This window comes from Hydra viridissima, unplaced genomic scaffold (assembly GCF_058129835.1).
Source record: "Hydra viridissima isolate aposymbiotic clone 2 unplaced genomic scaffold, HvirCarnegie_v1 scaffold_6, whole genome shotgun sequence".
NCBI lineage: Eukaryota > Metazoa > Cnidaria > Hydrozoa > Anthoathecata > Hydridae > Hydra > Hydra viridissima.
This window is the reverse complement of record NW_028324305.1, coordinates 15,206,865-15,222,280: the sequence shown is the minus strand read 5'-3', so window position 1 is coordinate 15,222,280 and position 15,416 is coordinate 15,206,865. Positions and strand designations below refer to the sequence as shown.

General features: G+C 29.5%; 1 protein-coding gene and 1 pseudogene across 1 annotated transcript; both read right to left on the bottom strand.

The window, feature by feature from the left end:
* Positions 1-8,466: 8,466 nt before the first annotated feature.
* Positions 8,467-9,801, bottom strand: LOC149887199 (uncharacterized; annotated as a pseudogene).
* Positions 9,802-13,747: 3,946 nt separating this feature from the next.
* LOC149887198 (uncharacterized) lies at positions 13,748-15,007 on the bottom strand. Its single transcript, XM_090091254.1, has 3 exons — positions 14,827-15,007; positions 14,640-14,738; positions 13,748-14,133 (listed from the first exon to the last, which is right to left on the bottom strand). Exons 1-3 carry the CDS (start codon positions 15,005-15,007, stop codon positions 14,090-14,092), a joined length of 324 nt encoding a protein of 107 aa, XP_089947380.1. The 3' UTR covers positions 13,748-14,089.
* Between the last annotated feature and the right edge of the window lie 409 nt (positions 15,008-15,416).

Below are 15,416 nucleotides of genomic sequence, written 5' to 3'. Positions count from 1 at the left end.
ACTCTAAGACTTTTACCTCTAGAAGTTTAAACCCAGATTGACAGTACTTCTTCATGCTTCATTATTGTTTTTGTCAATGACAAAACTTATTGATGTTAGTAATTGTAAACAATTGTCTTTGAGTTAAAAACAAACATCTTTGAACTTAATGACATGTCTGTCTTGTACGACTTTGTAATTTAATAATAAACAATAATTTTCTTTTAACTTTTAAACATCATTATCAGTTGATCGGAATCATCATCGGAATCTGCCTCCAGATAACTATGATCTGATTTCATAAATTCTAACTCAATAATTTTGATATTTTGGACAGTAAACAGCTGATACAACATAGAGATTCCTGTTTTGACTGCTAAAGATGTCTGAAAAGGTAGTGACATCTTTTACAGTAGAAGGATGATTCTCTAAATAATCTAGAAGAGCAGATCCAAAGAAGATCCAAATTTCGGTTTATGGTGCTTCCTTAAATAATATAAAAATGTATCCAGGCCGCTTTCTTTTAAAGTATATCTGAGCATCCCCAGTAAGCGGTGTCACTAAAACAGCTTCCAGGTCAAAGGTAGCAATAACAAATAAGTGTGATCCTGATTTCTTTTTTCTTTTTATACGTTGACCCCACGGAAGTTTTAATGTCAATTTCTTTGTTTTATCTGCATCACTGTAAGCATCACAAACAGAACACTGATCTTTTTTTGCGTCTGAAGTATCTGATCTATTTTGAGTTTGAAGATCATCTGAGATTTAAATCATTGATAAAGGTTTGTCTATAGTTGTTCTCTTTCATCGGTAGTTCAAACACACTCAGGAGTTATCTCCGTGAAGTTGGCACATTTGCTTTATGTTAAGGTCATGTCCCGAATATTTTTTGTTGGGATTTTTTTTTACAATAATGTGGGAGAATAATTTTTGGAAAAGAATTTACATGATTATGAATGAGTTTAACAATTATTCTTTTCTTTTATCAGATCTGACAAATGCCCCTGAATCACCTCTTCCCACTAATGCTGAGTCAACACGTCTGAAAGAAAGTTAAAAGATTTTACAAAAAAATCCCGACAAACTCTTTCCTTCATATCATCTTTTAAGAATAAATAAATGCACAGCTTTTCCTTTTCTTTTCCTTCAGATCTGCACAGCTGCACAGCTGGACTGCTGCCATTGGTAAGCTTTTCATTTACAAGATTGCACAAAAACTGGTTTATAATATTATAATCTTGAATACTAAATATTCCTGGCAAAGAATCACTCAATCGTCCTCAGATATTACAGAGTTGCATGTAAATCTGCTTTTGTTACAATCAACTAGTTTGGAATTTTTTTACAATCAACTAGTTTATTTAACTATTTACAAATAACTAGGCTTTTGTTACAATCAACTAGTTTGGAATTTTTTTAGCTGGAACTTTTTTTTTTCTTCTGATGACATACAACAAACCATAACTGCGTGCCCTTTGCCTTATATATCGTTTCCATTTTTCAAGTTCTCTTTTTCTTTTCATCCCTTGTTTGTCTTCCAGACTAGGACAAACTTATGTTGGTCCAAACCTGGCCATTCATTACCAATTTAATGATCATTATTTTCAAGCTCATAGCCACCTGTATCACCATTAGATTTAGGCATTTTGAGTTCATTAAAACTAGTGATTATATGTTGATTTGTACTGTAGAAGCCACTTCAATTTATTGTTCCAATTGGCTATCTAGCCAATTGGAACAATAAATTGAAGTGGCTTGATTGAAAATAAAAGGTAGGGGTTGAATTAGGCCTTTAGAGAGAATGCGCTCGGAGAAATTATTTTACTAAATCTAGAATGTTTAGATCTTGGGTTTTAATTTATTTAGCTTTATTTCATTATATTTCAGCAAAAAACACTCTTTCTTTATCTAGGTTCACATTTCTATTTGAAAAAGTTTTGAAAAATTTTCTACAGAAACGATTTTTTTCCATTTTCTAACAGTCTAGCAGTAAATTTATTATAATATAATATTTATTATATTTATTATATGTTCTGCAATTCTCCAGTGTTTTTTAAACATCACGCGCTATACAAGGTTCCTTTTTTAGAGGCTTAAATTAGAGGTTAGATTTTTTATAAAAGATGCCTTTAATGGGCAAGCGAACTGGTTTGTTTCTTTGGAATATTCTTTATATAGGCTATTTATTTTGAAGAGATTTAGCACTGGGCTAAGAAAATGTGTAATTGGTTTGGTTTCAACAAAAATGCGTTTTGACCGTTTTTTCTTTACTCTGATTGTCTGTAAATACTAGGTCATTCATCTTTTTTTAAAGCAAAGTCTAATTTGTCCTGTATTACTTGCAAAGTTTTATTTTGATTCAAATTGCTTTCTCTGTGAAATTTCAATTATTACCGTATGCGACCGCAAATTTTGTAAAAAATTCGCTTTTTTACAAAAACTAATGAGGAATGAAAACTTGAAACCAAATAAAAAAATTTATTTGATAAGAAGTGTTTAGAATTAAATTTATCATATTTTTGTTCATTATGTCCTCCCTTAGCATAAATCACAGCTTCAGGTCAACTTCTGAACCTGGCACAGGTGGTCTGGATATAGTTCTTGTGTATCTTGTCCCACTCCTTCTTGATAGCAGCCTCAGGGAGTTTACACTATTGTGGGAAAACTGGCAAGTCCTTGACTCACCATATGCCCAGATTTAATAATCAAGAAGTAACAAATCTAGAGATCCAGGGGGTCTTAACTCTTTTGAACAATATTTTTACAGGTTCTTCTAGAGCCATCTCTAGTCGGTTTTACTGCATTGAGCAGGCGTTTTGTAACCATTTTTGAGCTTCAGGCAGTATTCTGTATTTCAAGATTACATTTTAACTGCAGAGTTATTTTCTTGAGATGTCTGAAGCTGTTGCAGTAGAAAAACCTCTTGCATTGGTCAGATGTTTGCGCCCACAGCAACAATTTCTCTGGGGTGAAAGCGCCCAAGTTTATTTGACAACTTTGCTAACCGTAGCACAGTGAGCCAAAATCCAAAAAACTAGCAAAACCCCCCTAAAAAAAATATAGTTACTAAACATCTTAAACATATGTCTTCAAAGTTTAATTTGAAGGCATATGTTTAAGATATTTGGTAACTTTAAACAATATTTTTGGCACTGCATTTTGATTTTAGATCATTCCTAAGGTCTTAAAAAAAGTGCCCCATATTGATTTTTTAAAATTTCTTTAATAATGAGTTCGGTTGAAAAACTAAGAGGTTCTACCATATTCCATGGTAGTTTTAACATTTTTCCATTGATAGGTATATATGAAAGCAGAAAAAAAAAATCAGTTGCCCGAACTTGCCCCAATTCAATATACAACCTTTTAAAAAAACTTAAATTTTATGTTAATTATTTTTCACACTACATCAGCACTACAGAAGTAATTTGTCATAACTCAAAAGCCAACATTTAAAAACTCATGCTCAAACAAATCATTTTAAATTTCAAACCTCAAAAACCAAAAGTTGCATGATCTGACTGTCTGTTGCCTGAATTAAACGTTTAAAAATAAAACTTTCATACAAAATAACGAATAATAGTTCATATCTTACATTCATCATGAAAATACATTTAGTTCCTATCACTCAAGAGTTAGGAATTAATCATGATACTATACTTGATGCTCTTCCACTTGAGTTTTGTAGATATAAGGGTGTAGACCATGGAAGTATTGATGAACTTGAAATGATAAATCTCAAGAAAACTCTATCAATATTTAAATGTAAATTCAAATCTAAATTGCTAAAACATTCAAGAACCTTCTGAAGACTTCTGGAACATGAGTAAGTCTGGTTGGATAAAGAAAAAACAGTAGCAGAAAAGACGTTGCTGCAGGTCCAGGTAGATTGAACAAGGATTGAGAAGATCTAAGCGAGAGAAGCAAAAGATTTAAATTAATAATAAATTAATTAAACTCATATCAATTCAAAATGTAGTTTCCTCACTTAAATATTAAATACTATCTTGTTTAAGGTTACCAAATTGGCTAAACATCTTGCTGAAGCATTGGCATTAGCTTCAATAAGAAAAGTCTCTGATATCTTCCCTAGAAAGATTGTTTTTAAAAAATGCTATAAATCCTGGCAAAGTTAAGAGCATTGAGGTTAGTTTTCCAATAGAAATAAAGATTGAAGATGCCTTAAGCTTTAAATTCAGTATGATCTTTCTGATGAACAGTATCAAATGCTTAGAAATTCATACATATTATAGAATACAGATATTTATCCTTTTCTTCATGAAATTAAGAATGAAAAACAGAAATTATATCCTGAGGGTGTAGTTGTGACAGAAACGTCTGCTTCAACTCCTCTACAGAGTATGGTAAGGTTGCCAATATTGTACCCCCTAAGACGAAACTAAAAAATGTAGGTGATCTACTGAGTGAAAACATGGATTTTCAATTGGATTTCATAATTTAGGGATTATTTGTTGTAAAGATGTTAAAAAAACTCAAAATTTAAAAAGCGTTAAGTCTCGAAGAATCAAATTTAAAAAATAGCGCTAAGAGTACAATTAAGGAAACTAGATCCTTAATTGTACCATTGTAATCCAATATTGTACCACTTTCTTAATTTCAATTACTTTACAGCTTTGCAAATATTTTATGATTTTAGATTTAAGGGATTTAAAGAACTGATTAAACTGAATGGTTTTTATAGCCTTGACATATTGGTAAAACTGGACTAGGTTGCGTCGGTGCAATTTAGGACATGCCTTTAAGGTACAATTTACGCAACTAATCTGACATTCAGTTAATTAAAAAATTTGACAACTAAAAATAAGATATTTTAAATTCTAGGTATTTATTTTGAATTTAGATAAATTATGCTTTAACATAAATACACTGAACAAATCATATCTTCTGCTTTTTTTAGTGAATTACGCTTAGCCATATAAACCCAAAATAAGAAATCTTCAATAGCAAATCAACAAGAGCTTACTCTGGCCTTAATGCAGTCGGATGGCAAAAAAAAAATCAGTTGACTACATAATTTCATTCAGCAAAGATAAAAAATTAATTAAAAAATTTCTTGTGGGTTGTAAAAATAACGAGTTATGTTAAAAGTACAATATAGGCATCGGTACAATATTAGCAACCTTACCCTATGTTTGATCATGCTTTGAAAAGTATACTTTTTGAAAAGGAACTTTTACTGAATGTCAATACTCTATGAGAATGTTTACAGAGAATGGGGAAAGTTTAAAAGTGTACTTCACTTTAAAGGAAGTTTTGATAGTGTCTCCATAGTATAAACAAAAATATACTGATAAAAACATTGGAGAGGCCCAAGTTAATGAGCAAAGTCTTTTTCAGACAGCTATTGTTCCACTTAAACTAACCATCATGAAGGAAACAGTATGGTTAAATAAGAAGCCCTCTTGTACACGTTTTTGTAGACCCCTACATCTCCAGTATAAAAAAAAAAAACGTTTATCAGAAACGAAGATTAAAGTAAAGTTAGAAGTAGCCGAAGGTAACCCCTGAAAATATTAGTTTTATTAACCGCATTAGTTTTAAAAACCACAAATCTGAAAATGGAAAACAACTTTTCCCTGATGCTTCATCTTTTTTAACAACGTAATAACAAAATAAAGCTGTTTTTTCTAATAATACTTTTTTCTTTTTTTTGTTTTGGTCATGGAATAGTAAGATTCAACCCTTATGATATGGTATTTTGGTTTTTTTAAATCAAAATTTTTAATTTTAATTAGTATAAGTGCGCGTTTTAGTTTGAGAAACCCAAATTTTTTTTGTTTATATCTATCTACGTGCGCGTCAAAGACTCTAACAAGCATAGGGGTGTGTAGTACGCGCCTTAGATACGCGTAAAGTTTATTTTAAAAATATATGGTATATACTGTATACATGGTTTTCAATGGTTTTGAGATCTAGGAATCTAAATTTTTTATTTAAATCATTATTTTCGCGCATTAATCGCACTGAAACGAATACACGCGCGTAATACGCGTCTTAGGTACGAGTAAAGTTTATTTCTAATAACAAATTTAGATTTTCTTACCCAAAAGTACTAGTATTGATGTATCACATGTTTATATTTGAAGGTTATATAATATTTGCCGTTTTTTTACCTTTCTGACTCACTGTGCGGAGACTGTAAATACAGATAACCTACAGGAAATATAACTGAACATAGCTATTGATTTAAAATTTTTGTAAAAAACCAAACAAACAACAGAGTTTAATTAATTATTGCAGTCTACTTTCCAGTATTTTATATAAAACAAAATCTCTTTTTTTTTTTTTCATTTTTCATAAATTTAAATTTCCTCTGTGATAAATTTAAATTCATCTTTTCTATTTGCTTTTATGAGTTATAACTAATAATATTGTTTATATCTGAATGCTGACTCAACATTTTTACTTTAGTTGGTGGTAAGAGGGTTGAATCGCCACGCTAGTATAAGAGTTAAAAGATTTTAAAGCGTTTGTAAAGTTAGGAAATCCATTAGATTTATTATGTGAAGTGAAGTGAATTAAATTTATTATGTGAAGTGAATCCATTAGATTTATTATGTGAAGTGAATTGAGCTCAAAAAAGGTTTCGAAAGAACAATGTTTAGTTTTTAATGTTGAGAGAAGAACGTTGTCGAAATTTAGTTCATGAAAAATAAAATGAAAATATATGACAGCAAAAAATAAAATGAAAATATATGACAGCAAAAAATAAAATGAAAATATATGACAGCAAAAAATAAAATGAAAATATATGACAGCAAAAAATAAAATGAAAATATATGACAGCAAAAAATAAAATGAAAATATATGACAGCAAAAAATAAAATGAAAATATATGACAGCAAAAAATAAAATGAAAATATATGACAGCAAAAAATAAAATGAAAATATGTGACAGCAAAAAATAAAATGAAAATATATGACAGCAAAAAATAAAATGAAAATATATGACAGCAAAAAATAAAATGAAAATATATGACAGCAAAAAATAAAATGAAAATATATGACAGCAAAAAATAAAATGAAAATATATGACAGCAAAAAATAAAATGAAAATATATGACAGCAAAAAATAAAATGAAAATATATGACAGCAAAAAATAAAATGAAAATATATGACAGCAAAAAATAAAATGAAAATATATGACAGCAAAAAATAAAATGAAAATATATGACAGCAAAAAATAAAATGAAAATATGTGACAGCAAAAAATAAAATGAAAATATATGACAGCAAAAAATAAAATGAAAATATATGACAGCAAAAAATATAATGAAAATATGTGACAGCAAAAAATAAAATGAAAATATATGACAGCAAAACGTTAAATTCCGAATGAGCTTTACATCTCATGAACACTTTTGAACACTTTGATGGAAATCAACGATATCATTATTTTTTTCATGCAATATTTCTGAGTCACTAATTCTTTCAAAAGTGATATTTTTTGTCCTCATCCCTTAGTGAATTGCAAAGTTTAAACAAAATTATTCATTAATATTCAAAGTACTCATAAATTCTTTGTTTACAGCTGCCTTATCCGGCGTCGATCCATCTAAAAATCTCTTTGGAAGGTTTGGAAGGAAACCAAATGAACCTAAATAATTCACAACTTGCTCCATCATTTTTTCAGCTGGACAGGATCTAAAATTTGGAACGAGGCTGCTCGAACTTTCCGCTTCTCCACTCCTCTTGAAAAAAGTTTCCGCTCTCCACCCTTCTTGAAAAAGTTTTTTGAGAAATATTTTTTTTTTCTTTTTTTGGCTTTTGCACGTGGCGAAGAAAAAGTTTATAAAAAAAAGCTGTTTATTTCAAAAAGTTATACAAACTTATCTATTTATAAAAATATCCATAGTAACCAATGAAAGTTTTTTTTTTGTCATTCGAAATTGGCGTTTGACCTAGGACAATTAATATTTTCTTGCATAAATATTCTAACCATTTTTAAACCGAATTTCTTACCTTAAATCAGGGCTGGAAAAAACCTGGGTTTTTTTAAAAAAACCCAGCCCACTGGGTTTTTTTGGGTTTTATTGGGTTTTTTGGGGTTTTTTTGGGTTTTTTTAAAAATAGCTTTTTTTGCTTAGAAAATGAAAGACTTAATACCTATTTTGCATTCAAACTATCTTTATACATTTAATTTTTTCAAAATAATAATTAAAAACACATGGTAATAGTTATATTTATTTATTGAAAAGAGCTTTTACAAGGAAGATTTAATAAATTGAAGGACTGTAAATAAAATTCTCCTTACATAATTTTACTTTGTTTGATTATTACAATAATTTTCAATTCTTGTCAGCTTTTCAGATGTTTTTGACAGATTTCCAGTTAAACACTTCCTCTGGGATCATCAAGAATAAGCTAAAACAAATATAAATTACACTTAAATAATAGAAATAGAATTTTTTTCAGAATTTCGATGGTTATTCTGAAGTTAAAAACGATTTTTCCTACTACTTACCTACTTATTGATCAGATTCGATGTCATCACAGGAACTGCTGTCAGCTGCTGAGCTATTGTGAAATGATTTGTAAATCTTCACAAGTTTCATTGCCTTATCTGCACCAAGACGATTCCTGATCTTCGACCAGACAAATCCAAAGGTTGAAAACCATCTCTCAATTGAGGCTGAGCTAGCAGGACAGGAGTGTAGAGAAGCTAGAAAGCTGCAGAAATTGACAGAAACCTCTTTATCCCTGATTTGAGATCTAGTAACCTTTCCTTTCATGATGTTCCACCATTCTGATGGAGAGATAACCTTCAGTGATTCTGAGAACATTTGCTTGGGGAACACCTCCCTGTCCTTCAAGTTAAACTTGTATAGTAAACCCAAGAAATCAGGGTTCCTGTCCTCTAACCATTGTTCTGCAATGTTTTCATTATCATTATCAATGAAGCTTTTGTAATCATCTACATAGCGATGGTCAGTTATATAGGCCAAAATATGAAAGGGTTGTACAGCATCTTGAAATCTCTTCTTTATTGCATCATAGTATATGGTTAGCTCTTCATCCTTTATCAATGAATACCAGATATGAACTGCATCAGAGAGATGACAAGAATCACTCTGCATCTTGTCTAAGGCAATCCCCAATTTTTTCATTTCACTAAGAAGACGAATTGCCTCACGTTTGATGGCTATATTCTCAATTATTCTTCCAATATTGGCTGGAAAATCTTCCATCTTCTCTCCATAGATCTCCACGTAGAAGTTATGATTTTTCTGGTATGTCTCAATGCAGGCAACTTGAGAGTTCCAGCGTGTTTCATTTGGCAGCTGAGGCATACATCCACCTTTCTCCTTTAACAAACCATGGGCCATATGCACATTTCTAAAATATTTCTGAACTTCCACAACCTGTTTTAGAATTGTTGAAAAAGAATTGCAAATGTCTTTCTGTAGCAAATTCATATAGTGTGCATTACAGCCATATGTTAACATATCAGGATACTCTTGTTTGATCAGCTCTTTCATTTTCTTCATCTTAGCTTCATTGTCAGTGCAGACAGCAAATACAAACTTATTATAATCATTTTTTATGCTAACTATAGCTTCATTGATGATTTTAAAGCAGTATTCTGCAGTTTTTTTTTCTGATCCTGAGTCAACTATGTTGTACAGATAACTCTTTTTTCCATCATAAAATGAGTGAGCAATTATTGGGTCATTCTGAATACTAGACCATCCATCTTGACAAATTACCAACGTGTCTTTGGTTTCCAGTTCGTTCTTTATCCCAGCTGACAGATCATCATAGACTTCATTTAATAGATCTCCACCCAGTTTCTTTCGGCTTGGTGGGACATACCTAGGACGAAGAAGAGAGCAAAGTTTCTGAAACTCACAATTTTCCACTGAATTAAAAGACATGTTAGAGCTGAAAAAAAACCGGGCAACTTGCATGTCTATGGCATCTTTCTGATCATTTGATGTTCTAACTACAAAGTTATTTAAGTTACTACTTTTAAACTTTTTTGCTGGTGTGGAGCTGGACATAATAGATCCTTCGGAAATTGAAGTACCTGACTTATTTGACAAGAGGCTAATATTGCTCATTGAGCTTCCAGGTCTTGGTTCTTGTTCATCAGTGTCCTTCTTTCTCTCTTTACACTTCTCCAAATGAATACGAACTCTTTCAATTTTTCCTCTAATCTTCTCTGAACAATGGTCACACTGAACACTATTTTTGTCCCCTTCTATCTCACTGACCTCCTTCCACTCCCATCCTTTCTTCCTTCCACTTCCGAATGGCATTCTTATAAAGATTTTTTTCTGAAAAATACACATTGCATCGAAATATGCAAGTTAAATATACTTAAAGCTACACAAATAATAATACTGTTTGAATAAAAGTTTCTTGAGTAATTTGTAAGATAGAACACAAGCCTGACTTTGATATGGTTGATGAAAGCCACTGAGATCACTGAAAGTATATTGTAAAAAATACTATTTTTTCAAAAAACTATTTTTAAAATAGTTTTTTTAAAAAATACTATTTTTTCAAAAAACTATTTTTTCAGAAATATTTCAAAAAAATCATGTCTTTTAAAAATTTTGATTCTTATTAAATACTATATTCTGACCATATCCATATCCTCTTTTCAATAATAATTACCTTTTTGCTGGTGTCATAATTAGTCATAATTATGTTTAAATGTTTTCTGAAATAAATAAATCACAGAAAAAAAGAGAATCCTTTAAATAAAATATTATTTTAAAAAAACCCAAAAAAACCCGGGTTTTTTTGGGTTTTTTTAACTGGGTTTTTTTGGGTTTTTTTGGGTGGGTTTTTTAATGCCAACCCTGCCTTAAATAATATTTAAACCAGTTTTTCTGCCTTTTATAAATGCTTTTTTATTATTTCACACTTAAATAATGTCTTTATATATTTTAAAATTATTTAAACACTTAAAGTAGGGGAACATGGGGTAAGATGACGAATGGGGCAAGATGAAAACATGTTGTTATCTTCAAAACTCAACTAAATATGAAATCTGACTGTAGCTGAGAGGGAAGTAGATTACATCTACTAGATTAATTTATGCTTTCTTTATAAATATTATTTTCGTAACCAAAGATAATTATTAAAAAGATTTTTCCTATAATAAAGGAAAAAAAAATTATCCACTTGTTTTTGATTTATTTCATCATTACATCACCAGCCAAAGGTAAGCAAGAATTCCTCATTCAGTTTGTTCAATTTGTAAGCCACACAAGTAGTATTAAGTTATGATGACTTATTTATGTAGAGTTCTGAGTCATTTTGAAGATTAAGTAGCCTAGGGGCAAGATGAACGGGGCAAGATGACTCGTTTGTCCTTTCGCCAAAGTACATGTTTTACCATAAACCTATACTGTAATAACTTTTGTGTAGCTTAGTCATTATTACATCGCTTTATTATGCATTAAAATATTTTGTTTTGCATTTGCTTTATTTTGTTGTGTTGGAATTGGTTATGAACTGATTAGTAGACTTTTTTTTGCATAGCCCTATATAAATATATAGTTTAATTGTTTAAAAAATTACATAACCGTTTGTATTACGTATCTTATTAACAAGAATTTATGATACCGTGTTATTTGAGAAGGTAATGGTGTAATGGAGTTTACTTTTTTTAAAATCGCCATCTTGCCCCGCATACGGGGCAAGATGATAATTTGAGGTAACTTTGGTTAATGAGTTTTTTCCAGGCTATTTTTAATTTTTACATGGGTTTTTTTTATACATACGTGACGCATAATAATTTTTTTTCCACTTTTTGATAAAGTTTTACTTATTGAAACAGTTATTGAATAAGATATAAGTGCTTTTTAAAACGTTCGTCATCTTGCCCCATGTTCCCCTATGTTGTTAAACTTTTTGGCATCGAAAACTCAAAAAAAAAAAAAAAAACATTTTTTGATATCTTTTTAATTAAGAGACAAAATGAATTGAAACTTATCTAAAAATTTTATTACAAAATTGAATAAAATAATGAATCCTAACTTTTTGCAGAATACTTCAATTATTATCTTTTGGGGTTTAAGAACACGGACCACGAAATGGCAAATTAACAGTAACATAAGTTTTTAAATGTTTTAAACTAATATTTAAAAGTTTGGAAATGTTTAAATTTTTACTTTGTAAAATGAAATAAAACTTTGACGAGAAATTACAAATTTGAATCAGTTTTCATTGAAGCTGTATTACTGAATAATAAATTGAGAAACATAGACACAAAAAAAATGGGCCCAAAAAACACGAGCCCATAATCTCCGACAACCTAAAGTATAGCTTTTTAACAAAACAAAAAAAACAACAACTAATATTTACTTATTAATCACAAGTTCACTTGATAAAACTCCCTTTTTTAAGTGTTAATAAATTTTTTTAAGTGTTAATAAATTTTTGACTTTAAAAAGTTAAAAGTAAGTTAATAAAATTTCAGGAAAACGGAAAACCCCTTGAAAACTGAATAAATCAGATGAATCCGTATCCACTATGCAGGTACTAAAGAATGATCAAAGCATTTACTAAGTTTTTGGTTCCAAATTTTTTTGGGAGATTTTTACTTATTTTTGTGTGTGTCGTTTAACGATCGTTTTAATACCATCAATTTTTATTTAAGTGTAATCTTTGATTACTTCAGTTAATTTTAATTAATCAAATAATCAAACTAAAATCAAACAAATAAAAATCAAACTAAAACTTAACAGACAAAAAGGTCAGTTAAGATATCATTATTAAATTAAGTAAAGAAGAAGAAAGTGTTAGCAGTGAAGATAATAAGCAAGATTTAGGTTCTGAAGATTCAGAAACTGCCTCAACAACTAAAAGACACCCTTACAAAAAAACCCAGTGAACTTCCAGTGAAAAATTGTTCCAAAACCCAGCGAACTTCCACTGATCTTTTCCAGCGAACTTCCAGTGATCTTGTTCCAAAACCCAGTGAACTCCCAGTGAACTTTTCTAGTGAACTTCCAGTGATCTTTAAAGATCACTGGATCACAGTGATCTTTAAAGATCACTTCCAGTGATCTTTAAAAATCACTGGAAGTTCACTAGAAAAGCTTTCATAGCTAATTAGCTATGAATTCATAGCTAATTAGCTATGAAAGTTAACTTTCATGTTTTTATATATAAAAAATGGAAGTTTAGCGAATTCGCTGGAATTTTATTTTTTAGGATATATATTTTTTAAAACGTTCATAAACATTTTAAATATTTAAAACCGTGAAGCGCGAAATAAGACAAATTAAGCATAAGAAAAAAAGTTTAATATAAAATTTATTTAAAAATATCGATATTTAGAATAAAAATACAATGTATAAATAATTAACTACCTTAAGTATGAATACAAATTTTCATAAATCAAATTTTTTTCTATTTTAACCATTTAAACAAACAAAACAGAAAATCAGTTGATTTTTATTTTTTTGTTTTGATAGAGATTTAAATCATAAAACATAATCTACAAAAAAATTTAATAAAGCATAATCATTTTGCATAAGCTTACCCGAGCTTGTTTGAAAAACTTTGAAAAAAAATTGAATAAAAAAAAAGTGTATCTCATTGGTCGAGAACCAAAAGGCTGTACGTACATTTTTTTGTTTTCGAATAAATGCAATTTGTTTATTTTTCCTGATAACTTATCTAAACTTTTTTAAATTTTATTTATTAGTATACTTTAGTATATTTTGAGGCGAAAAAATCATGAGTTTAGCGGTTCGTTCTCCACAGACAAGTAATCAAAACAAAAAAAAGAAAAGAAAAATCGTAAGTTGGTGAGTTCGTTCGTAAGTATGTCTTTTAAGTTGGTGAGTTCGTTCGTAAGTATGTCTTTTAAGTTGGTGAGTTCGTTCGTAAGTATGTCTTTTAAGTTGGTGAGTTCGTTCGTAAGTATGTCTTTTAAGTTGGTGAGTTCGTTCGTAAGTATGTCTTTTAAGTTGGTGAGTTCGTTCGTAAGTATGTCTTTTAAGTTGGTGAGTTCGTTCGTAAGTATGTCTTTTAAGTTGGTGAGTTCGTTCGTAAGTATGTCTTTTAAGTTGGTGAGTACGTTCGTAAGTATGTCTTTTAAGTTGGTGAGTACGTTCGTAAGTATGTCTTTTAAATTGTGCTTGACGCATTCTTTTCCGTTTGGGACTTCGGAGCTAAAAAAAAAAAGATACAATATATAAAGGACATATATAATAATTATATAAAAACATATATAAAATAAACAGTAAAATAGTAAGCAAACATAAAATAGTATAACAGGTATAAACATAATTAACTTTAAAAACCAAGAATAAATTATAAAAACAAAAACATATGTATATTTAAAAATCGATCATTACTTAAAAATAAAAAAATTTGATTGGTGACACTGAAACATAAACCTGGCCTTACTATTAGAGATTATACGGTAATCAAAATAATTAATACTAAAAAAATATACTAAAACAATAATAATAATTACAAGATTAAAATAAAAAAATAAAAAATCAGACGAAAGTCACAAGCTAGTTGAAATTAAAAAATCCTATTATTTTTTGTTTTTCTATAAAATAAAATTAAGACAGAGTAGTCCTAACAAAATTTTGTTATTTGTAAAAGATGAAAACTAGTGATATAATTATAATTAAATACGAAAACTAGTATAATTAAAATATAATACCTGCTTTAAAATAAGCTCTGCGCTCGTCATTAATTTTTTCACAGAGCGCAACACTGACATCATTTTTCGAAAAATCCGGAAACTTGGATATTGTAAGTTCTGTAAAAATTGCAGATAAGCAATTTCTCGAATTGAATTGATTCTGGAATTCCAGAGTATAAGTGTTAAAATTTAATAATTTTTTTACCTGTTATTAAATGCAACACAGCTGGATCAAGGCCAACTTTTTTTGAAACAGAAAACTTTGAAGAGCCTTTTTTTCCTGATAGCGAAGCATTCACCAACTTATTTCTTTCATAAAAATGGCCTAATAACTGTTTGACCAGCTTTTTTCCTGTTGGTGCTGTTAAGACTCTATTAGGAATCATGTTTAACTACTATCTACTATAGCAACTATAACAACTATCAAACCAGAAAGAAAACATAGCTTTCATAACACCAAGCTCTATACAGTGCACGGTGGTTTAATTTTAAGCATTTGCGGACATTTATGATGCGCATGCGCTACTTTAAAAACAACAACAACATCGAAATTTTGATTTTTTTTTGTCATGGTCTTTTACCGTAACCTAATAAAAAAGGTCATATCATTGCTTTGAAGATGTATATACCAAATATAAATTTATAAACTGATAAAATTGGTGGCCAAGGAAAACATATTTTATTTGAAATACTCAATTTTATTAATTTTTATGTGATAAAATAATCAGGAAAGTCGGAAATTATTTTATGGTCATTCTTACTACTTAAACATAAAAATTAAGCGTTTATTAGAGT

What these genes read in the sequence shown, in the direction of transcription:
- LOC149887198 (XM_090091254.1), bottom strand. Translation starts at nt 15,007, where the DNA reads ATGATTCCTAATAGAGTCTTAACAGCACCAACAGGAAAAAAGCTGGTC. An exon ending in TGTGTTGCATTTAATAACAG is followed by an intron (nt 14,739 to 14,826) that starts GTAAAAAAATTA and finishes CAATTTTTACAG; the next exon opens with AACTTACAATATCCAAGTTT. An exon ending in CAGAGCTTATTTTAAAGCAG is followed by an intron (nt 14,134 to 14,639) that starts GTATTATATTTT and finishes TTTTTTTTTTAG; the next exon opens with CTCCGAAGTCCCAAACGGAA.